Source organism: Artemia sp. Qi Xiang Cuo, chromosome 2, assembly GCF_049724085.1.
Source record: "Artemia sp. Qi Xiang Cuo chromosome 2, ASM4972408v1, whole genome shotgun sequence".
In the NCBI taxonomy this organism is placed as follows: domain Eukaryota; kingdom Metazoa; phylum Arthropoda; class Branchiopoda; order Anostraca; family Artemiidae; genus Artemia; species Artemia sp. Qi Xiang Cuo.
Genome location: NC_142795.1, coordinates 1,194,361 through 1,221,472, shown reverse-complemented (window position 1 = coordinate 1,221,472; position 27,112 = coordinate 1,194,361). Strand labels below are relative to the sequence as shown.

The window sequence follows — 27,112 nt, the reverse complement described above, 5'->3', positions numbered from 1 at the left end:
TACCATCCTAGTTTTAGCCGTTAATATCTGCTGTCAATATCTACCTGACAAGGCTGTATCCTGGGAGGGAGATAGAGTATCTTGATTTCACTCCAAAAATATTTTCCGACTCGTAAAACGCAACAAAAATGCATATAAACAAGTTTTTGACGCGTTTTAAAATATTTTTTCTGTGAGCCCCCCCCCCCCAAAAAAAAACACTCCCCCTTGAACCAATTATGATACGGCCCTGCTACCTAATTACTCATTTTTTTAATTTTATCAACAAATCACGCTCCAGCCTTAAATGATGTTGTGTTCAGAAAAGAAAAGGATTGTTATTGCAGTTTAATTTCTAACACACCAGTATTCAAGCTTTCTAAAATGCTAGGAAAAAAAACAATAAAAGTAAGATCTGGATATCCAAAGCAAGCTGAGAAAATCATACTTTTCCCGTGTTTTCTTTCTATTTTTGGAATTCGAGCTAAGGGCCAATAAAAACAGATATCTATTTCTATTCCTTATTCCTTTCATTCAGTAGTAATAGTCCTTTGAGATGCTTCTGTCACCTCTCTGTAGAAACATTAGATGAGGCATATTAATTACATAAATCCTGTCAATTAATTAGCAGCAAGAATGTGGTTTAGGTGCAAATAAACATCGAGATTGGACCGATCAGATATGAACTAAAAGAAATTGGAACTAATTGTTTGTTCAGTTCCCAATGAAAGACGATTATTATTATTTTTTTTTTTTTGCTTTTTTTGTTGATAAACATAGGACTTTTAGAGGAAAATAAATCAGCCGTAAACGAACGACTAAGTATTAAACGAGATCAAGTCTAGGATAATTAAACTTCGGCATCAAGTTATTAAATTAAACGAGATCAAGTCTAGGAAAATTAAACTTCGGCATATAGGCTTCCGGAATTAAAAGAGAATCATCTAAATTAAGAATTATATAGGAGGAAAAGATCGTTTTGCATTGTGATTAAATAAAAAATACAGGTTTTTTTTAACTGAAAGTAAGGAACGACATTAAAACTTAAAACAAACAGAAATTATTCCGTATATGAAAGAGGCTGTCCCCTCCTTGACAACTTGCTCTTTGCGCTAAAGTTTTTTATTGTTTTAAAAAATAAACTTGTGAGAAAGAGTCAAACTTTAGCGTAAAGAGCAAGGCGTTGAGGAGGGGACAGCCCCTTTCATATACGGAATATTTTCTGTTCGTTTTAAGTTTTAATATCACTCCTTACTTTCAGTTAAAAAAAACTTCTTTTTTTTATTTAGTTTTTGAACGTTTTTGAATTAATGCAGCTTTGATTTTGGCTCACATACATGAATAATTAAAACGAAATTTGTATATTAATTTTACTTTTTTTTTGGCTAAATAGCTTTCTCGAAATTTTGTTCTGACGTAACTTGCGAATTAACTTACGTAACGTAACGAAATTATATATTCGTATGTTTTTATTATGTATATTAGGGAGTTCGCCCCCCTAATCAATACCCCACTTTTTACGCTTAAGTTCGAATTTTGTTCGAATCACAAAGCCCCGAATCACAAAGGCCGGTTAATTAGAATAGATGTTTCTTATGAAAGTACTAAAAAAAACTTTAGCGTAAAGAGAGTAGTATTAAGGAGGGGGCGACCCCCCACATATACATAATAATTTCTGTTCGTCTGAAGTTTTATTGTTGCTCCTTACTTTCAGTTGAAAAAACTTGTTTTTTATTTAATTTCCGATAATTTTTTTAATAATGCTGGAAAATCAGGCACCCCCTTCATAGAATTGTCCCTTCCCCCAAGGAAACATCCTCCATGGAATTCTCCCCCATAACTCCCTCCTCCAACCCCCCCCCCCCCGCTAGAAAAAATCCCTCCTGAAATCGTCTGTATACTTCCCATTAACCAATACTATATGTAAACAATGGGCAAAGTTCACAACTTGCAGCCCTTCCCCCGGGAACTGTCGTGCATTATTGACTGAGTGACTTCGGGAGAAAATGAGCATGGGAGGTGGCCAAGTTGCCCTTCAATTTTTTTGGTCACTAAAAGTGCACTAGAACTTTTAATTTCCGTTCGAATGTGCCCTCTCTCAATTTTCTATGACTACTGGATTAATACGATCACTCCTGGAAAAAAAAATAAATAAAATAAACACGCATCCGTGATCTTACTTCTGGCAAAAAATACAAAATTCCACATTTTTGCAGATAGGAGCTTGAAACTTCTGTAGTAGGGTTCTCTGATACGCTGAATTCAGTAATGTGATTTTCATTAAAGTTCTATGACTTTTAGGGGTTGTTTCCCCCTTTTATCGAAAATAAGGCAAATTTTCTCAGGCGCGTAACTTTAGATGGGTGAAATTAAACTTGATGAAATTTATATATTTGAAATCACCATAAAAAATCTGATTCTTTTGGCGTATCTAATTGTATCAAAACTCCTTTTTTAGAGTTTCGGTTACCATTGAGTTGGGTCGCTCCTTACTTACAGTTCGTTACCACGAACTGTTTGATGAAATAGAAAAAAGCAAAATGAAAGTCAGGAAAATTCAGTTTGCTGTTACGGGAAGATCATCCAATGTTTTTAGAACCCTCCTTCAACTGCTGAAATGTCTTTATTCAGTACCTATCATTCAGTGATTTGTGCCTGTATACAAAGTCTAATAAACTTAATTGGTAATTTTTCCTAAAGTAAAATATTCTTTGTCTTTTTATCACTTTACAGAAAAATAGACTAGTCGATGCGCTTATGTCTAAACGTCAATTATGAATCTTCTTGTCTTCACACATCGAATTTAAGTTGCTGAAAATAACTTACTAGCAAACGATACATTCTTTTCCATCACTCCATGTAATCGAAAAACTCCTCTCCTATAGCAGTTTTTTTAAGCTGGGAAGACCGTGAAGTTTTTTTCAGTTTTACTAATTTCCCATACACAGTTCTAGTTAGACTACGTTACGGGTAGCATAACAACACCTAGCCATAGCTACATTCCCCGTATACATATTTGTAAAAATAAATAATAATAACAAGTTTTTTTTTCAACTGGAGGTAAGGAGCGACATTAAGCCTTAAAACGAACAGAAATTATTCCATATATGAAAGAGGCCGTCCCCAGTTCATCACCTCGCTCTCTACGCTAAACTTGTTTTAGAATTAATAATAAAAAAACTTTCTGAAGAAGAAGTTTTTCAAAGAAAAGAAAAGGCCATATTAAACTAAGATCAGCAGAACTAAAAATCTATAGTAACTCCAACTCAAAACGACCAAAAATTACTATTAAAGAATAAATGAAACCAAAAAACGAACAAAAATTAAATAAAAAGTCGTAGTAAACAAACATACAACAGGTAGTAATATGAATGAATAAATAAATCTTAAAACGAGTAAAACTTAAATTGAATATGCAAATTAAGCTCAAAATGAACAAGAATAAATAAAAGCCAAAGCGAACAAAAATTAAATAAGCAATCATAGCAAACAAACATACAGCAGGTACTAATATAAATGAATAAACGAGCCTTAAATCGAATAAAACTTAAATTCAATATACAAATTGAGCTTAAAACTAACAAAAATCACTACAAACAAGAGTTCCGCTACTGCCCCTTCCCTAACTGTAAAAGTATAAGGCCTCCTGTGTCGCTAGTGTTTTACTGAAAACTAAATGTGTCTTGAATGGTCTTGGAAAGAACTAATAAACTTAAACTGAATTTTTGAATTATAATAATATTAATTGCTAAAGGCTCATCAGTTAGATTTTATTTCATTGTAATTTTTATTTTATTTTCAATGTTGTATTATGCGCGAAAGAAAAAATTGTAAAATAATTCGTTTTCAATTAAGCGGCAATAGCGCACAAGGCTTTATACTTTTAAATCTGGGGAAAGGTGGTAGTAGCCAAACTCTTGTTTGTAGTGATTTTTGTTCGTTTTAAGCTTTTAAGCCTTTACTATAGGCAACGCTATAGCGTTGCCTCTGACTTTTAAACAAGCTTCTTATTGTTTTTTTTTGTTTTTTTTTTAAATTTCTGATCGTTTTCCAAATATTGCCGCTAGAATTTGGCTCACCGTACCTCTTGAAAGGAAATATGCACCGCGATCTTTCTTCTGGCAAAAAATGGAAAATGCAAAACTTTTTAGCACTTTTTAAAAGGCTCTCTACTCTAATTAAACAGCCCTTGTGTTTCAGGAGTCGTTTTTAAAATGTGGGGCAAACAATCAAACTTTAGCGTAAAGAGCAAGGTATTGAGGAGGGGGTGGGCAACCTCTTCATGTATGGAATAATTTTTGTTCTTTTTTAGTTTTAATGTTGCTCCTTGCTTTAAGTTGAAAAGACTTGTTTTTTTTTTATTTAATTTCTGATGGTTTAACATATTGCTGGTAAATCTGGCTCACCTTCTATGACTCCCCCCCCCCCTTACGCGAAAATACACCGTAGAAAGTTCCTTTCCCGAAAAATACCCGCCCCTCCATAAAATTCCTTTAGGAAAATTCCATTCTCGCCAAAATCCCCGCCCCCCTTTTTGTAAATTTTTTTGCAGACGATTCAGCCTGAAAACTATCCTTGGTATATTTTCATTTGACTTACCTTGACTTAGGTCTCCTGTCGGGCACTGCTCGGCGTAGAGTGACGTCTGTCTCCTCCATCTGCTTCGATCCATCGCGAGCTTTTGTGCTTCGCTCGGTCTGATGTTTGCCATCGCCAAAAAGTCGGACAGGCTGTCGGACCATCGCTTCTTCGGTCGGCCTCGGGGTCGCTTCCAACCAGCTTCCGTAGGGTCAAGTGCAGGGGCATTCGAAGTAGGTGTCCGAACCATCATAAGGTACGCTCAGCTGCTTGGATAGAAAACCGAGATTGCTTGGTGAGCTGTAGCAGCTTCTCATTACTTATGAAATCAAACCACCTTAGACCTTCGATCCTTCTCAGGCTCTTCATCTGGAATACCTCGATGACCTTTAGTGTTGTGGTTGATGCATGGCATTCAGCTCCGTAAAGCATTACAGAACCGACGAGGGCGTTGAAAATCCGCAGTTTAGTTGAACGACTGATGTCCGGTTTTCGCCAAATGTGACGTTTCATCTTACCCATGGCAGAAGACGCTTTAAATATTCTTGCTCGCAGCTCGGGGAGAAGCGATTCATCTGAAAAAATTGTGGAGCTCAGGTAGTTGAACCTTTGGACAACTTCAATGCTAGTTGTTCTGTCTAGGCTAACTGGAGAATTAACAGTAGGAGAAGACGGTCTATAGACATAGTTTTTGTTTTACCCCAGTTTAACTGCAATCCCACGCTTGCTACTTCTTCTTGTAAGATTCAAAGCGCTTTCAGCAACTGATCCATAGAGTCCACTAGGATGGCAAGGTCATCAGCAAAGTCAGCATCTGAGATGACGCGATCTCCAAACTTGAGCCCAAACTGAGACGTGAAGTTGCCTATGGCCTATGACGTCACTGAAAAGCTCTGGTGCCAATGCAAATCCTTGACGCACTCCTCTTGTGATTTGGCAGAACGAGCTGCACCGGCCGTTGACTTGGATACAGCTCTCTGTACTATGGTGTAGAGCTTTGAAGAGTCTGCATTATTTCTCAGGGAGGCCAGTCGATTCTAGAATCCGCCAAAAAGCTTCTCGGTTCACTGAGTCGAACGCAGCACGGAAGTCGACAAAGGCAAGAAAAGCTTTACGTCAGAACTCTGTAGCTTTTTCTACTATCTGTTGAATCGTGAAAATCCTTTCGATGGCTGAACGGCCCGACATAAAAGCAGCTTGCTCTGCTCGCTGAATCCTACGAATAACATGCCAACATCGATCCAGCAGGACCATTAAAAAAAATAATCTGGGAACTGACAGCGGTGTTATTCCACGGTAATTTGAGCAGTCGCTTCTAGAGCCTTTCCTCTTCCATAAAAGGATAATAATACCCTTCCGCCAATCTTCGGGGATTATCTCAGTTTGCCAGATTATGGAGAAGAGATCGTGGAGGAACGGAAGCATTGTAGGGCCTGTATATTTCAGCAGTTCAGAACTAAAGCCGCAGATACCAGCAGCTTTATTATTCTTAAGCCTTTTAACTGAATTTTCAATTTCTGAGGGGCTGAAGGGCTCATCTCGGGGAAAATCTGCTACATTTCTTGGACTGCTAGACTGGGCAAGACTAAGATTTGGAAGGACGAACGGAATGACATTATTTAGAAGTGAGTATATGTGGTCCTTCCACTGCTCAAGACAGGAACTTTCGTCAGATAGAAGTGTCCCATCCCTGGATAGGACAGGTCCCAAATTGGGAGTTTTATATTCTATTAGATCTTGGAAATGTTTGAACAGGCTACCCATGTCTTTTTTTTGCAGCTAGTTCAATTTCAACAGCTTTCCTTGTAACAAACTGAAGTGGGTCCAAGTGAATGAGTCTGTTCCGCACTCCATTAAGCCTTCGATAAATGGTCATATCCCCAAGGAGTCTTGCCCTTTTTCTTTGCTGTATGACCTTTAACGTTTCATTAGTTAGCTACAATTTATTTGGACAAACTCTCTTGCCAAGCAGCAGTTGTGGTACTTTGCTCATCTGCGATTTAAAATACCTCCAGGCACCTTCTCTGGTACAAAGGGTGCTAATGAGTTCGAAGTAATTTGACACCTCTATAATATACTTCAGGCGATTATCTGGCTCCTTAATTTTCCAAATATCTGCAGCGACTGGCCTTCTTTCTGGTCGTTGTGCTTGGAGACGAAGCTGAACTTCAGCCCACACAATCCTGTGATCTGCATTCCCGAGCTCTACTGATCTGTAAGTCCTGCAGTTTTTCAAAGATGATTTCCAGCATTTAGAATGATGATTTCCATGACGTGGTCGATCATCTTCTTTATAAACAAAAAATCGCGAAGAAAGGAAACGAGGACAATCAACAGCCAGTGAAAAAATTGAAAAATTATGCAAATATTTCGGTCAAGACCTCCGCTTGACCGTCCTTAGTGCAGAATAAAACTGATAAAAATATAAAAACCAAACCTTAAAATAAAAACACCACGCTAAACTTGGACGACCCTTCCCTAGTAACGGTGAAAGGGTACCCTTTCACCGTTACTAGGAAAGGGTCGTCCAATTTAGCTTGGTGTTTTTATTTTAAGGTTTGGTTTTTATATTTTTATCAGTTTTATTCTGCACTGAGGACGGTCAAGCGGAGGTCTTGACCGAAATATTTGCATAGTTTTTCAATTTTTTCACTGGCTGTTGATTGTCCTCGTTTCCTTTCTTCGCGATTTTTTGTTTATCATGATTAGCCAGTGTGGTCTCAGAAATTATTTATCATCTTCTTTGTGCAAAGGTCATTACTATATCACGTCAACTGGTGAATAGTTTTGCGTTGAAAGTAAGTATTTGCGATAACAAGGTCATGGGAACGGCATAGTTCAAGCAGATGAAGACCATTTTCATAAAGTGGTTTGGGGGCTACAGGACCAAATTAGTCACGCCAAACACCCATATCATCACGCAATGTGGTGTTCAAGCCACGGAGAAGAACAGTTATATCGTAGGGAGATACTATCGTGAGACATCTGGTCAAAGCTGATTAGAACTGTTCCTTGGTTGTGTCGTCAGAATCGTTGGTTGGGGCATAGCATACGATGATGGTCATCTTACCATACTTGGGCCCAAAGCAGGCCTTCATTAGTCTGTCTGATACGGCTTCGTGCAAGAGTAATGCCTTTCTTGCGATACTTTTTAGCGCGAGGCCAACGCCGTTCCTTCTCATGCTCCCTCCAGACCAGAGAAACAAGTGATTATTGCCTATTTGCTCTTCTCCGTTTCCTGTAAGATGGGTTTCGGTGAGACCGATAATTGCAATTTTATTCCTGGAAAACTCTTCAGAAAATAGGTTATTTGATGCTGGTGCATTCAGATTCAAAACATACCAGGTGGCTATTCGAGGCCCCCTTTGGTCGAGAAGATTGAATTTGTCAGTCTTTCCGACGTCGTTAGCAGAATGTCGTTAACGCGCGATGGTCGAGAAAAGGCAGTCCGGATCCGAGGCTATTTTTTCACTATTCCTAGCGCTTATTTTCAAGTGGAGGGTTGCTAGCCCAACCTTAGACCTAGAATCTGATTTGAGCTAGATTAAGCTAGATATTGAGATTTCTGGGGTGCGCTCCACCCACTGCAAGAGGTTGCAACCGGCCTGATCGGAGTGTCTAATTAGGCGAAAACCCATTATCCAAAGCTATATATATATATATATATATATATATATATATATATATATATATATATATATATATATATATATATATATATATATATATATATATATATATATATATATATATATATATATATATATATATATATATATATATATATATATATCTGCTGTCTTAATCAAAAGTTTCACCCACTGCAGAATATATACAAAAAAAAGGGTAGAAGGGACATGTTATTTTCCAATGTTCCATGTTTCTATGATTATTGGTATGGACCACTATTGTGATCGTGGTTTGTTACCCTGAACCATTTTCGCAACTGTTCATATATCTCAAACAGTATGTGGTAATGACCTTTAAGTAAAGAGCGACACGGCTCAATTGTAACCAAAACACTAAAAAAGGAATTTTGATATCAATTGATTTATCAAAAGAATTTGCTTGTTAAGCTGATTTTAAATATATAAGATTCATTAAGATGATTGTTACCCATAAAAGACTACGAGCCTGAGAAAATTTGCATGATTTTGGGAAAAAAGAGTGGACACCCCCTAAAAATCACAGATTTTCCTGAAAGCCACCCCATCAGATTCAGCGTATCGGAGAACTTCTCTAGGGGTTTTGTATTTTTTTTGCCAGAAGAAAGATCAAGGATACGTTTTTTTTTTGTTTTTTTTTTCTTATCCCCAGGAGTGATCGTATCGAACCAATGGTCCTAGAAAATCGGAAGAGGTAAGGTAGGGTAAAGAATACGGTATTGGACTTCATAGTCCCTACCGGCAGTGCTGATCTCCGTTTCTTGGCCCTCCAGCCAGGAAGTGCAATGGGGAGTAGGGGGCCAACAATCCTGTGCTTTCGCACACTTTTCCTGTTTACCTTCCCTTGATTTCTCCTGGTACCCATTTACAGCTGGGTCGACTCTGGCTGAGTTTACAGAGTCACACCACTGCCCCTCGTCCCAAACGCTCGTCTCAAAGTTCTATTGTCCTTTTTAAGTGATCGAAAAGAATAGAGTGAAACCAGCCCCCCTTCCACGTCCTTTTCCCCCTAAAATCGCTCAATCAAAATTTTGAGACAGGCTTTTTGTTCAGCGCAAATAAAAAGTCCCAAAACTATGCCTTCGGAGATAACATGACCCCCTACAGCTCTTTGGGATAGGTCTTTAAGTTATATAATTTTCCCATATAGTATTGCTTTTAGGAAGTATACAGGCATTTTTAGGGAGGGGGGAAATTTGTGCTTGGAGTGGATTTTCATGGGGATAATTTTCCGTGAAGAGGACAATTCTCAGGGGTGAACTTTTCAGGGAAAATTCCACAGTGGGTTATTTGACAGAATTTCTAAATAAAACTATCTTTATTTGTCTTGCTTTCTCTTTTCCAACTCAATTTTGCATGTAGAGATGCTCCGAGGTAATTGTCTGGGGAAATGTTTGATATGCGGGAAAAATTCCATGGAAGGGGGATTTCCAGATTAATCGTAAAAACGATTAGAGCTTAATTTTTTTCTTCAAATGAGTTCGTCAAATGGGTGGTGGAGTTCTTCGGAATAATGCAGACTTGTCTGCTGACCACGTAGCGCGGCAAATTGACTTTATTGTGATCGCAGTATTTCAGTGCTTTTATGATATTTAATATCTGGTCAGTAGGTTTGTCACGATTAGTTGGCCTAGTTGACTGGCCTGCCTCAGACCACAGTAATTTCTTTGCATTCCGTATATCATCCAACTCGAAGAACTCTGCAGCCTTGCTCATTATATCTGCACTCTGATTTCCTGCTTTATACGCCCTTGCTGCGAAATTCAACATGGCATTCCGTATTAGTCTCTTTTTCACACCAGTATCATCCGGCGGCATATTTCGTACAGAACGTAATCACACAGAGTCCAAGATCAGTCCGTGGGCGGAGCCAAAAATGTTAATAGCAGATATTCACTTACGAGAGAATTAAGGGAAGCGTTGGAGGCTGTCTACCTTGTCCCCCGTTTTGTTATCTATGAGCCTGATGAGGTTCCTGTGAATGCCGGAGAAATCACAGCGACACTGATCGGGAAAGTAAAAGAGCTTAGTGCTAAGTTTGACAGTTTTGTGAGATCCGCGAGTCAGTCCCAACTGGCAGCCTCCTCTGTTCCACTGCAAACTGCAACAGTGCCGACTTATACAGTCGTGCTAAAGAGTCCCCGAAAGGACTGGACGATCCCGTTTCACGAAAGGGTTATCTTGATAAAGTATGTGGAAGCAACTGTGGAAATATTGTGGAACTAGAAACTCGCAAACCCGACTGGAAAGTTGTTCTGAACGATCAAGAGGCTGCAAAATCAGTTGCACAGGCTATTGCTAAGTCCGACTCAAGTATTGAAGCAAAAGTGTATATCCAATTTATATTCGTACTGTTTGCCTTGATGGCTTTTCTCCAATATTATCACTCTTGACCTATATCACATAGGCCACTGCTATGAAAATATCAATAAGAAAATTCACAATCCCAAGGGAATTCTCACTCAAGTTGCAATGCTTATTCAAATTACAATCCTTTGTTCACTGAAATAAGGATTTTCAAAATATTGGCTGAAGGTCAAGAACAGACTATAATCCTTTACCAATTATTAAATATAAAAACAAGTTTTTTTTAACTGAAAGTAAGGAGCGACATTAAAACTTAAAACGAACAGAAATTATTCCGTATATTAAAGGGGCTGTCCCCTCTTCAACGCCTTGCTCTTTACGCTAAAGTTTTTTATCGTTTAAAAAAAATAGAGTAGTGAGAAAGTCAAACTTTAGCGTAAAGAGCAAGGCGTTGAGGAGGGGACAGCCCCTTTCATATACGGAATAATTTCTGTTCGTTTTAAGTTTTAATGTCGCTCCTTACTTTCAGTTAAAAAAAACTTGTTTTTTTAAATTAATTTTTGAACGTTTTTGAATAAATACATGTTTTGATCTTGGCTCACAGTACATGAATAACTAAAACAAAATTTTCATATTAATTTACTTTTATTTGGTTAAATGGCTTTCTCGAAACTTGTTTCATTTTATTTACGAACGTTTTTATTAGTAATAAATATATGTAACTTACGAATTAAGTTACGTAACGAACTTCTATATTCATATATTTTTAATACGTATATTAGGGGGTTCGCCCCCTAGTCAATACCTTGCTCTTTAAGCGAAAGTTCGAATTTTGTTCCAATTCTTTAAAACTGACCGCTTAATCACAAAAGCCGTTAATTAGAATAAATAGCTCTTATGAAAGTACTAAACAATCTCTGGCTTAAAGAGTGAGGTATTGACTAGGGGGTGAACCCAATCATATATAGAATATTTTCTGTTCGTTTAAAGTTTTGATGTTGCTGCTGTTGCAGATGAAAAACTTGTTTTTTTATATTTAATTTCTGATCTTTTTTTAAATAATGCTGGGAAGTCCGGCGTCCCCTTCATAGCAATGTCCCTTCCCCCATGAAAACTTCCTTCATGGAAATATCCTCCAACATAACCTCCGACCCCCCCCCCACTACCAGGAAAAATCTCCCCTGAAAACGTCTGTACTGTATACTTCCCAATAACCAATACTATATGTTAACATTGGGTAAAGTTCATAACTTTCAGCCCTCTCCCGGGAACTTCGGGGGATTAAGTCATCCTAAAAGACATACTTATAATATTTTCGAACATGCTGAACAAAATGAATATCTCAAAATTTTGATCAGGTGACTTTGGGGAAACAATGAGCGTGGGAAGGGGCATAGTTGCCCTACATTTTTTTTGTCAATTGAAACGGGCACTATAAATTTTAATTTCCATTCCAATGAGCCCTCCCACGATATTCTAGGACCACTGGGTCGATACGATCATCCCTGGAAAAAAAACAACAAACAAACAAACAAATAAACACGCATCCGTGATCTTTCTTCTGGCAAAAATGCAAAATTCCACATTTTTGCAGATAAGAGCTTAAAACCTCTACAGTAAGGTTCTCTGATACGCTGAATCTGATGGTGTGATTTTCATTTAGGTTCTATAACTTTAAGGCGATCTTTTCTCCTTTCCTCGAAAATCAGCCAACTTTTTTCAGTTACTTAACTTTGGATTAAACTTGATGAAACTTATATATTTGAAATCAGCATTAAAATCCAATTCTTTTTATGCATATATTTGTATCAACATCCCGTTTTTTGTAGTTTCGGTCACCATTGAGCCGGGTCCAAACAACCAATACTATATGTTAACATTGGGTAAAGTTCATAACTTTCAGCCCTTCCCCTGAGGGCTTCGAGGGATTAAGTCATCCTAAAAGACATAGTTATAATATTTTCGACCATGCTGAACAAAATGGCTTTCTCAAAATGTTGTTCGGGTGACTTTGGGGAAAAAATGAGCGTGGGAGGGGGCCTAGTTGCCCTCCATTTTTTTTGGTCTCTCTTTTTTACACCCTCTCTGAAAGTTTCCATTTCCCTTAAACCTTTCTTTACGACATCCTCCCATTCCATTCGGCGACAACTTGCATTTTGTTTGGTCCTAGACGGTTGGCCGACAAGGACAGTTTTTTGGCAATCTGCCATCACTCATCATCAGAACGTGTCCTTGCCATCTAAACTTTTATCTCATTGTATCCCTAGAAAGCAGGATTGAACTGCATTTTTATGCTGCTTACTTTTTGAGATACGGTCAGTCAGTCGGGTACCCAAAACAATCCGAAGGAAATTTTTCTGGAAAACGCAAGCAAATCCTCCTCCGTTTTCCGAGTACACACGCTTCAGAATCACACTTGACCACTGCCATCTCTGCTGTTTTATATATTATAATGCTGGTTCGCAGACTTATCTTCCTATTCTTCCAAAATTTTCAACTATGAAGAAATACCCTGGACCTTGGCTATTCTACTTTTTGTATCTTCCCTGAACCCACCATCTTTACTAATAAAACTACCTAGGTATGTGGAGCTGTCCGCTTGATCGATATTCTCGCTACCCAACATCACCTTTTCACCTTAACTTATTCCTAGCCTTGGGGACTTGGTCGCTAAGGCTTAGTCTACACACTTTTAATAATCTGCATCCACGTAGCTTGTTTTGATTTAGTTCAACATCCTCCTCAAAATTTCCAAAAAGTTTCATCATAATAATTTTGGCTTCAGTAGTACTAGTAAGAGTCGCCATGGTGCCACTAGTAGCAGCAGCAGTAGTAACAGTCGTATTGGTAGTATAGTAAGTAGGAACCTATCAGGAGGTACTACGAGAACACATGTGCTGCCATCTACAATTGAGTCTAACGCCAAGCCTACATAATTTATGTATGTTTTTATGGTTTTTGTCACTGAGAATGAAAAAAAAGGATTTTTCTCACATTGATGTATTTTCATGGTTTCGTTCTGTTTGATGGATGTAGACATCTGTTTATTGGATGGTTATGAGTGTTAGTCAATTTATTTGTTGTTTTTCTTGGATGTCAACAGCAATTTATGCATGTTTTTATGGTTTTTGTCAATGAGAATGAAAATACAGGAGTTTTCTCACTTTGATGTATTTTCATGGTTCCGTTCTGTTTGATGGTTAAGATACAGAGGGGAATGCATATGGCTTCACTTATGGGGAAGAGATGTATTGATCTAGGACTCGAGTGGGAAGTGAATTTCCGAGAACTTGATTTACATAATCGAGGGGAATTATTGATTTACGAAAGGGGAATTAAGAAACAAATATGGCTTCTTTGATCTTAGGTCTGAGGGATAAAGGGTCTTTTGGTCAGAGAGAAGAATTAATATTCTATTTTTAAATATGGCTTGATTGATCTTTAGTGTCAGGAATTAGAAATGACATCACTTGTTATCTTGGAATTATGCGGGAGTCTAAAGAGATAAATTAATATTCTATTTTTTAAATAGGGCTTCTTTGATCTTTAAGTCAGAGAGATAAATTGATATTCTATCGAAACCTTAATAGTGTAGCTAGGAACATCTATGAGATGAAGAGATTAACGTGGGAAATGGTTTCCTAGGAATTTCAAATGTGACAGCGCAGGGATGCCAAAACAAAAGGAACACGCAGAAATTACCTTTAGGGATAATTTTGGCGAAACCATTTTGAGACATTTTAGAAGATGATTTGAGAGAAACAGTTTGAGGCATTTTAGAAGATGATTTTAGAAGATGATTTAGAAGATGATTTGAGGGTGAAACTCCGTGGTCGTTATAATACACAAGTTCCATTTGAACAGTCTTGTGATGTCCCCTACCCCAACCCCAAAGGACCCCCATACCCCAACCCAAAGGGCCCCTCAACCCTAACCCCAAAGGGCCTCTGGGCCCCAAAGGCCCCCCGGGCCCGAAATGCCCCCGTCCCCCCAAGTGCCCCCGGGGCCCCACATTTTTTTAAATACTTTTTTGAATCAATTTGTTTGCATGTCTGGATTGGTGTTTCCAAGTCCAAGAATTTGTCTTTGTTGGTTTATACATCTAAAGTGCCTGTCTCTCTGTTTGCATGTCTGATTCTATCTGTTTACATGTCTGGGTTGGTGTTTGCAAGTCCAAGTATTTGTCTTTGTTGGTTTTGTATATCTAAAGTGTCTGTCTTTCTCTGTTTGTGTGTCTTAATCTATTTGTTTGCATGTCTGGGTTGATGTTTGCAAGTCCAAGTATTTGTCTTTTTTGGTTTGAATGTCTAAAGTGTCTGTCTTTCTCTGTTTGTGTGTTTGATTCTATTTGTTTGCATGTCTGAGTTGGTGTTTGCAAGTCCAAGTATTTTTCTTTGTTGGTTTGAATGTCTAAAGTGTCTGTCTTTTCTCTGTTTGTGTGTCTGAATCTATTTGTTTTCATGTCTGAGTTGGTGTTTGCAAGTCCAAGAATTAATCTGTGTTGGATTGAATGTCAAAAGTGTCTATCTTTCTCTGTTTGTATATCTGTTTCTATTTGCTTGCATGTCAGGGTTGATGTTTGCAAGTCCAAGAATCTGTCTTTTTTGGTTTGAATGCCTAAAGTGACTGTCTTTCTCTGTTTGTGTGTCTGATTCTATTTGTTTGCATGTCTGAGTTAGTGTTTGCAAGTCCAAGTATTTGTCTTTGTTGGTTTGAATGTCTAAAGTGTCTGTCTTTCTCTGTTTGTGCGTCTGATTCTATTTGTTTGCATGTCTGGGTTGGTGCTTGCAAGTCCAAGAATTTGTCTTTCATAGTTTGAATGTCTAAAGTGTCTGTCTTTCTCTGTTTGTGTGTCTGATTCTATCTGTTTACATGTCTGGGTTGGTGTTTGCAAGTCCAAGTATTTGTCTTTGTTTGTGTTGTATTTCTAAAGTGCCTGTCTATCTCTGTTTGTGTGTCTGATTCTATTTGTTTGCATGTCTGGGTTGGTGTTTGCAAGTCCAAGTATTTGTCTTGTTTGGTTTGAGTGTCTAAAGTATCGGTCATTCTCTGTTTGTGTGTCTCATTATATTTGTTTGCATGTCTGAGTTGGTGTTTGCAAGTCCAAGTATTTGTCTTTGTTGGTTTGAATGTCTAAAGTGTCTGTCTTTCTCTGATTGTGTGTCTTATTCTATTTGTTTGCATGTCTGGGTTGGTGTTTGCAAGTCCAAGAATTTGTCTTTTTCGGTTTGAATGTCTAAAGTGTCTGTCTTTCTCTGTTTGTGTGTCTGATTCTATTGGTTTGCATGTCTGAGTTGGTGTTTGCAAGTCCAAGTATTGTCTGTGTTGGTTTGAATGTCTAAAGTGTCTGTCTTTCTCTGTTTGTGTGTCTGATTCTATTTGTTTGCATGTCTGGGTTGGTGTTTGCAAGTCCAAGTATTTGTCTTTGTTGGTTTGAATGTCTAAAGTGTCTGTCTTTCTCTGTTTGTGTATCTGAATCTATTTTTTTGCATGTCTTGGTTGATGTTTGCAAGTCCAAGAATTTGTCTTTGATGGTTTCAATGTCCAAGGTTTCTGTCTTTCTCTGTTCTTGTGTCTGATTCTATTTGTTTGCATGTCTGGGTTGGTGTTTGCAAGTCCAAGAATTTGTCTTTATTGGTTTGAATGTCTAAAGTGTCTGTCTTTCTCTGTTTGTGTGTCTGATTATATTTGTTTGCATGTCTAGGTTGATGTTTGCAAGCCCAAGAATTTGTCTTTTTTGGTTTGAATGTCTAAAGTGTATGTCTTTCTCTGTTTTTGTGTCTGATTCTATTTGTTGGCATGTCAGGGTTGGTGTTTTCAAGTCTAGGAATTTGTCTTTGTTGGTTTGAATTTCTAAAGTTTCTGTCTTTCTCTGTTTGTGTGTCTGATTCTATTTGTTGGCATGTCAGGGTTGATGTTTGCAAGTCCAAGAATTTGTCTTTGTTGGTTTGAATGTCTAAAGTGTCTGTCTTTCTCTGTTTGTGTGTCTGATTATATTTGTTTGCATGTCTAGGTTGATGTTTGCAAGCCAAAGAATTTGTCTTTTTTGGTTTGAATGTCTAAAGTGTATGTCTTTCTATGTTTATGTGTCTGATTCTATTTGTTTGTATGTCTGGGTTGATGTTTGCAAGTCCAAGAATTTATCTTTGTTGGTTTGAATGCCTAAAGTGACTATCTTTCTCTGTTTGGGTGTTTGATTCTATTTGTTTACATGTCTGGGTTGGTGTTTGCAAGTCCAAGAATTTGTCTTTGTTGGTTTGAATGCCTAAAGTGTCTGTCTCTCTCTGTTTGGGTGTCTGATTCTATTTGTTTGCATGTCTGGGTTGGTGTTTGCAAGTCCAAGAATTTGTCTTTGTTGGTTTATATATCTAAAGTGCCTGTCTCTCTGTTTGCATGTCTGATTCTATCTGTTTCTATGTCTGGGTTGGTGTTTGCAAGTCCAAGAATTTTTCTTTTTTGGTTTGAATGTCTAAAGTGTCTGTCTTTCTCTGTTTGTGTGTCTGATTCTATTTGTTTGCATGTCTGGGTTGGTGTTTGCAAGTCCAAGAATTTGTCATTGTTGGTTTGAATGTCTAAAGTGTCTGTCTTTCTCTGTTTGTGTGTCTGATTCTATTTGTTTGCATGTCTGGGTTGGTGTTTGCAAGTCCAAGTATTTGTCTTTGTTGGTTTGAATGTTTAAAGTGTCTGTCTTTCTTTGTTTATGTGTCTGATTCTATTTGATTGCATGTCTGGGTTGGTGTTTACCAGTCCATGAATTTGTCTTTGATGGTTTGAATGTCTAAAGTGTCTGTTCTTCTCTGTTTGTGTGTCTGATTCTATTTGTTTGCATGTCTGGGTTGGCGTTTGCAAGTCCAAGAATATGTCTTTGTTAGTTTGAATGTCTAAAGTTTCTGTCTTTATATGTTTGAGTGTCTGATTATATTTGTTGACATGTCCGGGTTGGTGCTTGCAAGTCCAAGAATTTGTCTTTGATGGTTTGAATGTCTAAAGTGTCTGTCTTTTCTCTGTTTGTGTGTCTGATTCTATTTGTTTGCATGTCTGGTTTGGTGTTTGAAAGTCCAAGAATTTGTTTTTGTTGGTTTGAATGTCTAAAGTGCATGTCTTTATCTGTTTCTATGTCTAAATTTATTAGTTTACATGTCTGGGTTGGTGTTTGGTTAGGTTAGGTTAGGCTAAGTTAGGTTAGGTTAGCTAAGTTAGGTTAGGTTAGCTAGTAAACATTTTTTCATGTTTAAGTTAGGTTAGGTTAGGCTAGATTAGGTTAGGTTAGGTTAAGTTAGGTTAGGTTAGCCTAAGTACGTGCGCGTACGTAGGCTAACCTAACTTAACCTAACCTAACTTAATCTAGCCTAACCTAACCTAACTTAAACATGAAGAAATGTTTACTAGCTAACCTAACTTAGCTAACCTAACCTAACTTAGCCTAACCTAATCTAACCAAAAACCAACCCAGACATGTAAACTAATAGGTTCAGACGTAGAAACAGATAAAGACATGCAATTTAGACATTCAAACCAACAAAGACAAATTTTTGGACTTGCAAACACCAAACCAGACATGCAAACAAATAGAATCAGACGCACAAACAGAGAAAGACAGACACTTTAGACATTCAAACCACCAAAGTCAAATTCTTGGACTTGCAAGCACCAACCAGGACATGTCAACAAATAGAATCAGACACTCAAACAGAGAAAGACAGACACTTTAGACATTCAAACCAACAAAGACATATTCTTGGACTTGCAAACGCCAACCCAGACATGCAAACAAATAGAATCAGACACACAAACAGAGAAGGACAGACACTTTAGACATACAAACCATCAAAGACAAATTCATGGACTTGTAAACACCAACCCAGACATGCAACCCAAAATAGAATCAGACACATAAACAAAGAAAGAGAGACACTTTAGACATTCAAACCAACAAAGACAAATACTTGGACTTGCAAACACCAACTCAGAAATGCAAACAAATATAAACACCCACACTGACAGATAAAAATCGACACTTTAGAAATTCAAACAAACAAAGACATAAACTTGGACTTGAATACATTAGCCCACGCAAGCAAACAAATAGAATCAGACACACAAACAGAGAAAGACAGATACTTTAGACATTCAAACCAACAAAGACAAATACTTGGACTTGCAAACACCAACTCAGACATGCAAACAAATAGAATCAGACACACAAACAGAGAAAGACAGACACTTTAGACATTCAAACCAACAAAGACAAATACTTGGACTTGCAAACACCAACCCAGACATGCAAACAAATAGATTTAGACACACAATCAGAGAAAGACAGACACTTTAGACATTCAAACCAACAAAGAAAAATACTTGGACTTGCAAACACCAACTCAGACATGCAAACAAATATAATGAGACACACAAACAGAGAATGACAGATACTTTAGACACTCAAACCAAAAAAGACAAATACTTGGACTTGCAAACACCAACCCAGACATGCAAACAAATAGAATCAGACACACAAACAGAGCTAGACAGGCACTTTAGATATACAACACCAACAAAGACAAATTCTTGGACTTGCAAACACCAACCCAGACATGTAAACAGATAGAATCAGACGCAAAAACAGAGAAAGACAGACACTTTAGACATTCAAACCAATAAAGACCAATTCTTGGACTTGCAAACACCAACTCAGACATGCAAACAAATAGAATCAGACGCACAAACAGAGAAAGACAGACACTTTAGACATTCAAACCAACAAAGACAAATCCTTGAACTTGCAAACACTAACTCAGACATGCAAACAAATAGAATCATACACACAAACAGAGAAAGACAGACACTTTAGACATTCAAACTAACAAAGACAAATTCTTAGACTTGCAAACACCAGACCAGACATGCAAACAAAAAGAATCAAACACTCAAACGGTTAAAGACATACCCTAAAGACATTGCAAAAATCAATTAAAAATACTTTGACATTCCAGCACCAAGCAAGATATGCAATGAAATAGATACAAAGAAGCATAAAAAAAAGGACAGACACCTTAGACATTCAAACAAATAAAGACAAATTCTTGGACTTGCAAACACCAAACCAGATATGTCAACAAATAGAATCAGAAACTCAAACAGAGAAAGACAGACACTTTAGACATTCAAATCAACAAAGAAAAAAATTCTTGGACTTGCAAACACCAACCCATACATACAAACAAATAGAATCAGACACACAAACAGAGAAAGACAGACACTTTAGACATTCTAACCAAAAAAGACAAATTCTTGGACTTGTAAACATAAACCCAGACATGCAAACAAATAGAATCAAACACTCAAACAGAGAAAGACAGACACTTTAGACATTCAAACCAACAAAGACAAATTCCTGGGCTTACAAACATCAACCCGGACATGGCAACAAATAGAATCAGACACATAAACAGAGAAAGACAGTCACCTTAGACATTCAAACCAACAAAGACAAATTCTTGGACTTGCAAACATCAACCCAGACATGCAAACAAATAGAATCAGATACACAAACAGAGAAAGACAGACACTTTAGACATTGAAACCAATAAAGACAAATTCTTGGACTTGCAAACACAAACTCAGACATGCAAACAAATAGAATCAGACACACAAACAGAGAATGACAGATACTTTAGACATTCAAGCCAAAAAAGACAAATACTTGGACTTGCAAACATCAACCCAGATATGCAAACAAATAGAATCAGACAAACAAACAGAGAAGGACAGACACTTACCAAAAAAGACAAATACTTGGACTTGCAAACATCAACCCAGACAAGCAAACAAATAGAATCAGACACACAAACAGAAAAGGACAGATACTTTAGACATTCAAACCATCAAAGACAAATACTTGGACTTGCAAACACCAACTCAGACATGCAAACAAATAGAATCAGATACATAAACAGAGAAAGACAGACACTTTAGACATTCAAACCAACAAACAAATTCTTGAACTTGCAAACACAAATCCAGACATACAAACAAGTAGAATCAGACACACAAACAGATAAAGACAGACCTTTTAGGCACTCAAACCACCACTAATAAATTTATGGACTTGTAAGCACCAACCCAGACATATAAACAACTAGATTCAGACACACAAACTAAGAAAGACAGACACTTTAGACATTCAAACCAACAAAGACAAATTCTCGGGCATGCAAACACCATCTGAGACATGCAAACAAATAGAATCAGACACACAAACAGAGAAAGACAGACACTTTAGGAATTCAAACCAACAAAGACAAATTAATGGACTTGCAAACACCAACCCAGACATGCAAAAAAATACAATCAAGCACACAAACAGAGAAAGACAGACAATTTAGGTATTCAAACCAACAAAGACAAATTCTTGGACTTGCAAACACCAACCCAAACATGCAAACAAATAGAATCAACCACCCAAACAGAGAAAGACGGTCACTTTAAACATTCAAACCAACAAAGACAAATTCTTGGACTTGAAAACACCAACCCAGACATGTAAACAAATAGAATCAGACACACAAACAGAGAAAGACAGACACTTTAGACATTCAAACCAGAAAAGACAAATTCTTAGGCTTGCAAACATCAACCCAGACATGCAAACAAATAGAATCAGACACGCGAAAAGAGAAAGATAGACCCTTTAAACATTCAAAACAACAAAGACAAATTCTTGGACTTGCAAACATCAACCCAGACATGCCAACAAATAGAATCAGACACACAAACAGAGAAAGACAGACACTTTAGACATTCAAACCAACAAAGACAAATTCTTGGACTTGCAAACACCAACCCAGACATGCCAACAAATAGAATCAGACACACAAACAGAGAAAGACAGACACTTTAGACATTCAAACCATCAAAGACAAATTCTTGGACTTGCAAACACCAACCCAGACATGCCAACAAATAGAAACAGATACACAAACAGAGAAAGACAGACACTTTAGACATTAAACCAACAAAGACAAATCCTTGGACTTGCAAACATTAACCCAGACATGCAAACAAATAGATTCAGACACACAAACAGAGAAACACAGACACTTTAGATATTCAAACCAACAAAGACAAATTCTTGGACTTCCAAACACCAACCCAGACATGCAAACAATAGAATCAGACACACGAACAGCGACAGTCAGACTCTTTAGACCGTAAAACCAACAAAGACACAGTCTTGGACTTGCAAACACCAACCCAGACATGCAAACAAATAGAATCAGACGCACAAACAGAGAAAGGCAGACACTTTAGACATTCAAACCAACAAAAACAAATACTTGGACTTGTAAACACCAACTCAGACGAGCAAACAAATAGATTCAGACACACAAACAGAGAAAGACAGACACTTTAGACATTCAAACCAAAAAAGACAAATTCTTGGACTTGCAAACACCAACCCAGACATGCAAACAAATAGATTCAGACACACAAACAGAGAAAGACAGACACTTTAGATATTCAAACCAACAAAGACAAATACTTGAACTTGTAAACACCAACTCAGACATGCAAACAAATAGAATCAGACACACAAACAGAGAATGACAGATACTTTAGACATTCAAACCAAAAAAGACAAAAACTCAACAAAATACACTTCAATATAAACTCCCCCGTAAGGCTCTATGGCCAGGAAAACAACAGGGGATAAACAAAAATGAAACAAATACAAAAAAAAACATTTTCAACATCATACATTCACACCTTTAAGAGACTCAACACAAGAAAGAAAAAAAAATCAATAAATAAAAATAAAATCATAAAATACAATTATCCACATGAAAATAAAGAAGCAAAAAAAATTGAGAATAAAATTAAAAATAAAGAAGCATTCAAACCAATGAAGACAAATTCTTGGACTTGCAAACACCAACTCAGACATGCAAACAAATAGAATCAGACACACAAACAGAGAAAGACAGATACTTTAGACATTCAAACCAAAAAATACAAATACTTGGACTTGCAAACATCAACCCAGACATGCAAACAAATAGAATCAGACACACAATTTGAGAAGGACAGAGACTTACCATCAAAGACAAATACTTGGACTTGCAAACACCAACTCAGACATGCAAACAAATAGAATCAGATACATAAACAGAGAAAGACAGACACTTTAGACATTCAAACCAACAAAGACAAATACTTGGACTTGAAAACACCAACCCAGACATGCAAACAAATAGATTCAGACACACAAACAGAGAAAGACAGACACTTTAGACATTCAAACCAACAAAGACAAATTCTTGGACTTGCAAACACCAACCCAGACATGCAAACAAATAGAATCAGACACACAAACAGAGAAAGACAGACACTTTAGACATTCAAACCAAAAAAGACAAATTCTTGGACTTGCAAACACCAACCCAGACATGCAAACAAATAGATTCAGACACACAAACAGAGAAAGACACACACTTTAGACATTCAAACCAACAAAGACAAATACTTGGACTTGCAAACACCAGCTCAGATATGCAAACAAATAGAATCAGACACACAAACAGAGAATGACAGATACTTTAGACATTCAAACCAAAGAAGACAAATACTTGGACTTGCAAACACCAACCAAGACATGCAAACAAATAGATTCAGACACACAAACAGAGAAAGAGAGGCACTTTAGATATACAAAACCAACAAATACAAATACTTGGACTTGCAAACACCAACCCAGACATGTAAACAGATAAAATCAGACACACAAACAGAGAAAGACAGACACTTTAGACATTCAAACCAGCAAAGACAAATTCTTAGGCTAGCAAACACCAACCCAAAGATGCAAACAAATAGAATCAGACACACAAACAGAGAAAGAGAGACACTTTAGACATTCAAACCAAAAAAGACAAATTCTTGGACTTGCAAACACCAAGCCAGACATACAAACAAATTGATGTAGACACAAAAAAAGAGAAAGGCAGACACTTTAGATATTCAAACAAACAAAGACAAATTTTTGGACTTGCAAACACCAACTCACACATGCAAACAAATAGAATCAGACACACAAACAGAGAATGACAGATACTTCAGACATTCAAACCAAAAAAAACAAATACTTCGACTTGCAAACACCAACCCAGACATGCAAACAAATAGATTCAGACACACAAACAGAGAAAGACAGGCACTTTAGATATACAAAATAAAACAAAGACAAATAATTGGACTTGCAAACACCAACCCAGACATGTAAACAGATAGAATCAAACATGCAAACAGAGAGACAGGCACTTTAGATATATAAACCAACAAAGACAAATTCTTGGACTTGGAAACACCAACCCAGAAATGCAAACAGATTGATTCAAAAAAGTATTTTTAAAAAAAATGTGGGGCCCCGGGGGTACTTGGGGGCCAAGGGGCCTTTGGGGCCCGGGGGGGGGGGGCTTTAGGGCCCGGGGCCCTTTGGGGTTGGGGTAGAGGGGCCCTTTGGGGTTGGGGTATGGGGGTCTTTTGGGGTTGGGGTAGGGAACCTCACAACACTGTTCAAATGGAACTTGAGTATTATAATGACCACAGAGTTTCACCCTGAAATCCTTTTCTAAATCATCTTCTAAAATCATCTTCTAAAATGCCTCAAACTGTTTCGCTCAAATCATCTTCTAAAATGTCTCAAAATGGTTTCGCCCAAATAATCCCTAAACGTAATTTCTGCGTGTTCCTTTTGTTTTAGCATCCCTGCGCTGTCACATTTGAAATTCCTAGGAAACCATTTCCCGCGTTAATCTCTTCATCTCATAGATGTTCCTAGCTACACTATTAAGGTTTCGATAGAATAACAATTTATCTCTCTGACTTAAAGATCAAAGAAGCCCTATTTAAAAAATAGAATATTAATTTATCTCTTTCGACTCCCGCATAATTCCAAGATAACAAGTGATGTCATTTCTAATTCCTGACACTAAGGATCAATGAAGCCATATTTAAAAATAGAATATTAATTTTTCTCTCTGACCTAAAGATCGTTTATCCCTCAGACCTAAGATCAAAGAAGCCATATTTGTTTCTTAATTCCCCTTTCGTAAATCCATACATTCCCCTCGATTATGTAAATCAAGTTCTCGGAAATTCAGTTCCTACTCGAGTCCTAGATCAATACATCTCTTCCACATAAGTGAAGCCATATGCATTTCTCTCTGTATCTCAACAATCAAACAGTACGAAGCCATGAAAATCCATCAAAGTGAGAAAAATCCAGTTTTTTCATTCTCAGTGACAAAAACTGTAAAAACATGCATAAATTGATGTTGACAACCATGAAAACATCAAATAAATTGACAAACACTCAAAACCATCCAATAAACAGATGTGTACTTCCATCAAACAGAACAAAACCATGAAAATACATTAAAGTGAGAAAAATCCTGTTTTTTCATTCTCAGTGATAAAAACCATAAAAAAATGCATAAATTATGTAGGCTTGGCGTTAGAATCAATTGTAAATGGCAGCACATGTGTTCTCGTAGTACCTCCTGATAGGTTCCTACTATAGTAACAGATGTAGTAGTAGTTTTAGTAATAATAGTCTTAGTAATAGTAGTTTAGTAATAGTAGTAATAGTCTTACGTAAGTAGAAGTGACCCTATAACTCCGAACAGGGCTCCTTATATGGGCATAGAATACTGACAGGGCTCCATATATGGGCATGGAATCCCTAGGGAGAATGATTGCGTAATCGGTCAATGACCTCTTTTTCCAAGGTCGATTTATTTGATGTTTCTATGTGTAATAACTCCGGAACGAAGGTTGCACATGCGCATTGAATTCTAATGGGAACAATGTTTTTGATCTAGGACTCGAGGGGGAAGTGAATTCCCGAGAACTTGATTGCGTAATCGATCGTGAATGTTATGATCCAGAAATAGTATTTGTTATTGTTGCTCGAGGCGAATGTTATGATCCAGAAATAGTATTTGTTGTTGTGGATAAAATTGTTCAATGTTAAGAGTTCCCCGGAAACAGTTAGATCACGTGTTTCTTTCTCAGCCAATCAGCGAGTCGGATACACCCTCCTTCTCAGCCAATCAAAGGCATGGTTAAATATTATCGATGGAGGGACTATAAAGAAGGGATTTTTGCTATAGTTTTATTAGTATGTGAATAGAATTCAAGGAGTGAGAAGAAGAACAGTTTGACTTCACTCATTTTGATATATATTTGTGTGTTGATGATGACGAGTGGAATGTTTACACTATTAGAAGTTGATAGTGGAGTTGATGATAATGATACAATAGCACCAAACATTGCAGTGGAAGTCACGAAAGGATCACGTCTTTGTCTGGAATGGGATGCAGTATATGCAAGATATGTGATATCCTTGAGAAAATTTAAAATGGAGGATCAATTATGTTTCGCCGCTAAAGTTGATATAGCACATGTGAATAGACTTCAATGTGCTTTAAGTGCATTGGTGAAACATATTGAAGACAATAAACAGTATCGCTAATTCTACATGCTCTGTATTATTGATGTTGTTGTTTTAATTATTCAATAAAATTGTTTCGAAATTGAAAATGTTTCCTTTCTTTTCTGGTTAGGACTAACGAATCAGGCTCAGTCTAGAGTCAGCAGTCGAAGTGAAAGGATTGAAAAATGAATAAATTTGAGAAAGAGAGAATTAGATCAAATCTAGTGTTTATAGAAAAACATTTGATTTTGGATGATGATTTTCTCGAGTTATCTTATAAACGCAGGATATTCTCTTGTCAGGGAACAATTGACCATATAATGAGGAGTGATTCCCCCCCATTAGACTATTGTATGAAACATTTAAAATGTGATTCAAATGCTTATAGTCAATTTATTGATATATTAATTGGAACAAAGTAGAATCATATTGTGGATATACTTTTGAAAATATTGCCAATGGATTCAATGTAGATGGATCCCCTATCATTCAAAAGAGGTAACGTTACAGAGCTACTCCTCTCCCCCATTTCCCTCTCATTGAATTTATGGAGCGAGGAAGATCAGTTTCTTTTTAGCTGTGAGAGAGTTGACATCGGAAACCAAAAAATGTTCTATATACGTACATTGTGCTTGTAAACTATTGGCAGTTGGACTCAATGTGAGACTTGTACAATTATTTATGACTATAGCGAAAAGTGTAGATGATGTAATCAATGTAAATTACATAGAGACTATGCAGTACCAATTAAAGGATGTAATTCATGTCTTGAGGAGGTGTGTGACTCTCATCCTAGAGGTCACCTGTGCTCCAATTGTCACTATGATAAATGTTATCAGTGGGAGAATACTTACCCCGCTATGATTGGAAAGAATCTTACACGTGATTTCAGTTTATTTCTACGAGATTGGTATCGTCGTGGATTTAAATTATTCTGGGAAGAGGAGTCTGGTCTAAGATTCAAATGTTGGGATAAAAAGACAATTTGGTTTCTACGTCATAGCTGTGATGTCACTACCTACTATGACTATAAACCAAGTGATTTTTATTTGGCAGTTACCGAATGTGATTAACCATTTGAAAACATTGTATG

At 37.1% G+C, this 27,112-nt stretch overlaps 1 protein-coding gene across 5 annotated transcripts in view; it reads right to left on the bottom strand.

Moving 5' to 3' along the window:
• LOC148954790 (regulator of G protein signaling 7-binding protein-like) overlaps nucleotides 1–27,112 on the bottom strand; it is a 195,870-nt gene that overhangs the window by 145,024 nt on the left and 23,734 nt on the right. The window contains exon 1 of one of the 5 annotated variants that reach the window (XM_089107938.1): nucleotides 2,806–2,893. The exons of the other annotated variants lie outside the window; for them this stretch is intronic. Within the exon in view, the coding sequence (XP_088964064.1) occupies nucleotides 2,806–2,820 (15 nt within the window). The 5' untranslated portion in view covers nucleotides 2,821–2,893. Of the gene's footprint in view, nucleotides 1–2,805; nucleotides 2,894–27,112 lie in introns of those variants that run through there. 5 annotated transcript variants of the gene reach the window in all.